The sequence below is a fragment of the Meleagris gallopavo genome, chromosome 12, assembly GCF_000146605.3.
Source record: "Meleagris gallopavo isolate NT-WF06-2002-E0010 breed Aviagen turkey brand Nicholas breeding stock chromosome 12, Turkey_5.1, whole genome shotgun sequence".
NCBI classification, from domain to species: Eukaryota; Metazoa; Chordata; class Aves; order Galliformes; family Phasianidae; genus Meleagris; species Meleagris gallopavo.
This window is the reverse complement of record NC_015022.2, coordinates 3494829-3499453: the sequence shown is the minus strand read 5'-3', so window position 1 is coordinate 3499453 and position 4625 is coordinate 3494829. Positions and strand designations below refer to the sequence as shown.

At 36.6% G+C, this 4625-nt stretch overlaps 1 protein-coding gene across 1 annotated transcript in view; it reads right to left on the bottom strand.

The window, feature by feature from the left end:
* Positions 1-1036: 1036 nt before the first annotated feature.
* LOC109369550 (protogenin-like) overlaps positions 1037-4625 on the bottom strand; it is a 38652-nt gene continuing 35063 nt past the window's right edge. The window contains exon 5 of the mRNA XM_031555209.1: positions 1037-1209. Within this exon, the coding sequence (XP_031411069.1) occupies positions 1037-1209 (173 nt within the window). The remainder of the gene's footprint in view (positions 1210-4625) is intronic.

Here is a 4625-nt window from a genome sequence, read left to right as displayed (position 1 = left end):
TAGAGCAGTTATCCTGCCACATAAACAAAAAGAAATGTAGATAAATGTTCCACCAGTGAACAGCATCATGGAAAGGAATACTTTATGAACAGCCATTGCTATACTGACTTGGGAACAGCAGGCTGGAGACTCAGAAACACCCTCTATACATGACTCACCTCCCTGCACTTCTGAACTACAGGTGAGATTCCCCAACTAACGCCACCACAAAAGCAGAGGAATCTGTATACTTTTAGCTAGCAGATCTTTCTCAGTTCTCAGAAGCAAATATCCCAATCTTCTTTAGGCAGATACCACATCCATGTTACTCGGGTTGGTCAGTTTTCTTGGCAATAGTTTCCACTACAGTGGCACTTTAGGGTATGCAATTTGCAATAAACCCACCTATACTTCTTATAATTTTCATGTTTTTTTCTTTGTACCTTCTTTTACCTTCTTTTGCACACTAGTTGCACATTCAACAAAAGCTAGGTGCTAAGAAGAATGGAAGTAGGTTCAATGAATGCAGTATGGATAGGGAAAATAGCTAGAACAAATGGGCTATACATCTCAAGTTAATCAACTCAAGAGAGGAGTACCCCTATGAAGAATTTACCTAAAGTGATTTAATCCAGTTTTTTTGCACATATAATTCTTTACAGGCCCTCAAAAACAACAACAATAACAAAAACCCCACAGGTTCAATATTAATTCTTCTACCTTGCATCTGTAAAAGCAAACTCATTAGTTTAAACTATCTGCCCATCATAAGTCCACCTATTCTGCATCCCATTACTGCCTATCCCTGAGAATGTAAAATTTTCCATTAACAATTCATAGGCCAACGTTCATTCTGTGATTCTATTGCATCTATAATAGCAGATGATTCTGGTCCACTCATGACATCTATTCAAAATTAACTATCAACGTAACTATTGCTAATAATTAGACTAATTAGTAGTTGACATAATACACACTTAGAACCTTTTTTATGTACTGGCATTGCAAGTATTCAGGTATTCTTTCTGTATCTGGCTCAGAATTATCACAGAGAATGTCATCCTGAAATGTGTAAGTCTACGTACCTGTCCATAGATAAAGGCAAAGTTGTTCGATTTACTTCCCACGTCACAACAGCAGGAGGGTTTGCTGCTATTTTACAGGTAAATCGAGCTACTCCACCTTCCTGAACCTCAGTTGAAAGTGGCTGAACTTCAAAAGCAGAAATGGCTAAAAAGAAAAAATAATAAAAATACAAGGACATATAACTTAAAGGACTGAAGTGTGGAAAAATTCCTAGATAAACTAAGCTCCAGATCACAGATCAACTTGAAGAAATACCCTAAAACACTTCAAACAGTCCGCTTTCCTATAGGTAAGGAAACACTGACCTAATTACTTTATTAACTTTGTTCAACATCATGCTTTCATTAGTTGAAAGTACACTTAGCATAATTTCATTTTAACTCAATTCATTATAAAAATGTTTTAACAAAAAATAAAATGTGTCTCTAATAGAATTAAGTGTACATTTGTCTGGCGTGTAGCTTGAAAGCATACTATTAAACTATTGCTGTTCACATCAACACAAGTAGTTCAAGCCCCACAATACTTCATTAAAACAGAAAAAAATACAAAACAAAACAAAAACAAACAAACAAACAAAAAAACAACTGCAGAAGAAAATTCCCAAAACATTCAGTTCTTGACAGTCGTATTTTAGTCCTTTAAAAACACTCACTTTAGTAAGAGCGCTTGTAGTACTGTACAATTGGTTTGATAGAAAAAGAAAGCAAAAATTCAAAATAATTGTAACCAGGTATTAACACTTTCATACCAAAAGTCCAAGTGCTTTTATAATTTCAGGCAGTTAAAACTTCAGGAGTTCACAAAACTGAGCCAACTGAATTGGCAGATCAATAAATACTTCCTAGCTAGCAGAAACCTAAGAAACTAATCAGTAGTTGGACTTCTACGCTCAGGAAATAAAAGCTAAAAGGAAAGGAATACAAAAGCTTCTAATTAATTGCTCTATTTACTGCTACTCACTACATAATTAACACAAAGAGCAGCTCTTCAGAGGCAGTTCATTTTGGATATCTCACAACATGAGTAATTCCTCACACATCCCCACTCCGTGCAACTGCACAGAGAACAATCTCTGCATAACCTCAGTGGTACTGATGTGTTTAATATAGGATTTCAAGTAAGTTTCTACTGTAGTAGAAATTACAAAAAACATTATGTAACAGATGAATATTAGTAAGTTAACCATCTCTTAATATTTAAGCTTTGTGTTGAAATAATTCTTCTACTCACTTCACTTTCTTTCAACTGTTTTACCTCCGATTTATTGTAATGCATTCTCAATGATGCTCTTCTGCACAGAGTACACATGCAGCACTGATGTACACCAAGCATTCTAATGAATGCTCCCTCCCACCACTACTACCCCACAATCTGATACTCTTCCATAGCATAAAAAAATCAAATTTTGGAGTGTGGAGGAAACACGACATCACCCAATTGCTTATTCTCCATGCACAAACTAACTCCCAACATAGGCCTAACTATCCTATTACTAGTATAGCTATTTAATACCTCAGGTCAGAGTAAATCCTTCTTCTTGCACTGCATTCCAGTAGTTGCACAAGCACTCAAGAATGAACATTCCTAATCATACTGCCAGAGCCCAAGCGTTGCAGTGCTGTGAACAGACCTCCCAAAGACTGACAAGTCAACCAAACCACCCTGTGTAGCAAAACCATCTGAAAGCAGCTGCCACCACATAGTGCAAGCACTATGGCCATTGGAAACAAGGTCTGGCACCCCAGATGTGATACAGACTGCTAGGATGAGTGCCGAAATGCTCTGGTATCCACAATCAGCCCCATGCTTGGCTGTGGCTTTTAGGAACTCCACAGCCCCAGCATACTCTGCATCCTCACTGCAGAGAGAATTGGACTCACCTGCAGAATTTAACACAGTTCCCTATATTCCAGTTTTAGTTACTTCTCTCAGTTTTCAACAGTACCAGATTCATAAATCTCATGGTTAAGTCCAAATTGACCACTTAGTTTAAAGCAAACAGAAACCCCACAGCCTGCATAAAGCTGTCACAACAGAAGTCCTACACTTAAAGCCTGCCAGGAGATAGGGTGGAGATAGGATGAGGAGAGGAAACAGAACAGTTCTCCTCCTAACCATGTGTTTTCTTTCAATTGCAAAGAAAGCATCATAAGAAAGCATTATAGTTCTTCGTGATTCAGTGCAACTCATACAAACTGTCCATGTATCAGATTGTTCCCATAACCCTGAACTTGCCAGCTTTGCGTTCTGCTGAATTTAATGCTGTCCAATTTCCTGCCATTTTCCACTACAGAAGAACAAAATAAAAGCATCCAGACTTGCCTCCCTCTCCTTCTCATCTGTTCCCATCCCTGCCTACACAGACAGCATGTGTCCATCCAGAGAGGCAGCAGAGTATTCCCCCAGTGTAAGAGAACACATAGTGCTTTGCGTTCATCACCTATTTATTGAAAGCATGATGTAGTCAGCCAGGTAAGCCTGCTTAACTTTCAAAATAAAATCTTGTGGAATATTAAAAAAAAAAGAATAAATGATGATAACAACCACACAGATTAACATAACGCAAGCCTCAGAATCACTGATATACCTCATATATGGGCATATGATACATGTATACGATATATAGTATGACATGTACTACATAGTATATAGTACATTACATACTATATGTTATAGACTGTGTATGTTACACAGAGTATACACAAACTTATACATTTCTACAAACAAACATATTTTTCAATGATTTATTCCAATACATCCTGTAAATCACGGTTGAAGATTAAAGTCAGAAGTGATCTTCTCAAGGATTCCAAGAAACAGTGGAAAATCAGTAATTCATAGAATAAAAATACATCACAATAGCAAGTAAGAAAAGATTCAGCTATACTATTTAGAAAATCTAACATTAATTGAGGCTGATATTTAAATAACATTTTTCTACCGTTGACACTTTTCCTCAGAAATAAAGTCTTCAATGATAGCAAAGTCAGAATTTCAGAGAACTGCTCAAAATCTTCAGAAAAAAAAAAAGTCATTAATGTCACAAAAAATGATTGTAGAAACAAACATTAAAAAAAAATCCCCATTTGCTTCTCCTGATCAATTTCAATTTATACACAGTTTGTCAGTATAGCTCAATACTTTTTCATTCTGCATCTTGTTTCTTTATGCAAATCTCCGGTTTCTTCGTAATTCTGACTTTACTTGTGCCAGTAAAATCTGTTTCTACAAGTCTATTGCTGTCTCGTGAAACCTGACCTCTTTGTAACAGGCTTGTTTTCATGGCGAGTGCTGATACCAACTCAGAACCCCAAGAACAAGTCATTAAAGCAGTGCTGTTAAGAGGCCAGAGCTCTATAAAATGGATAAGAAACAAAGTCTCAAGAGACATTCGTTGTTTCCAAAAGGAACCCTGCAAAACACAATAAATGTAAGTGCCTTTTTATTTGAGGTTTCCCCCTCTTCTTCAGTCTATTTAATCGTTTTGTTCTCAGATTTATAGCCAAAAGAAAACAATTAATGTTACTCCAAGAAGCTGGTGCTCCCATCTTTTTTTT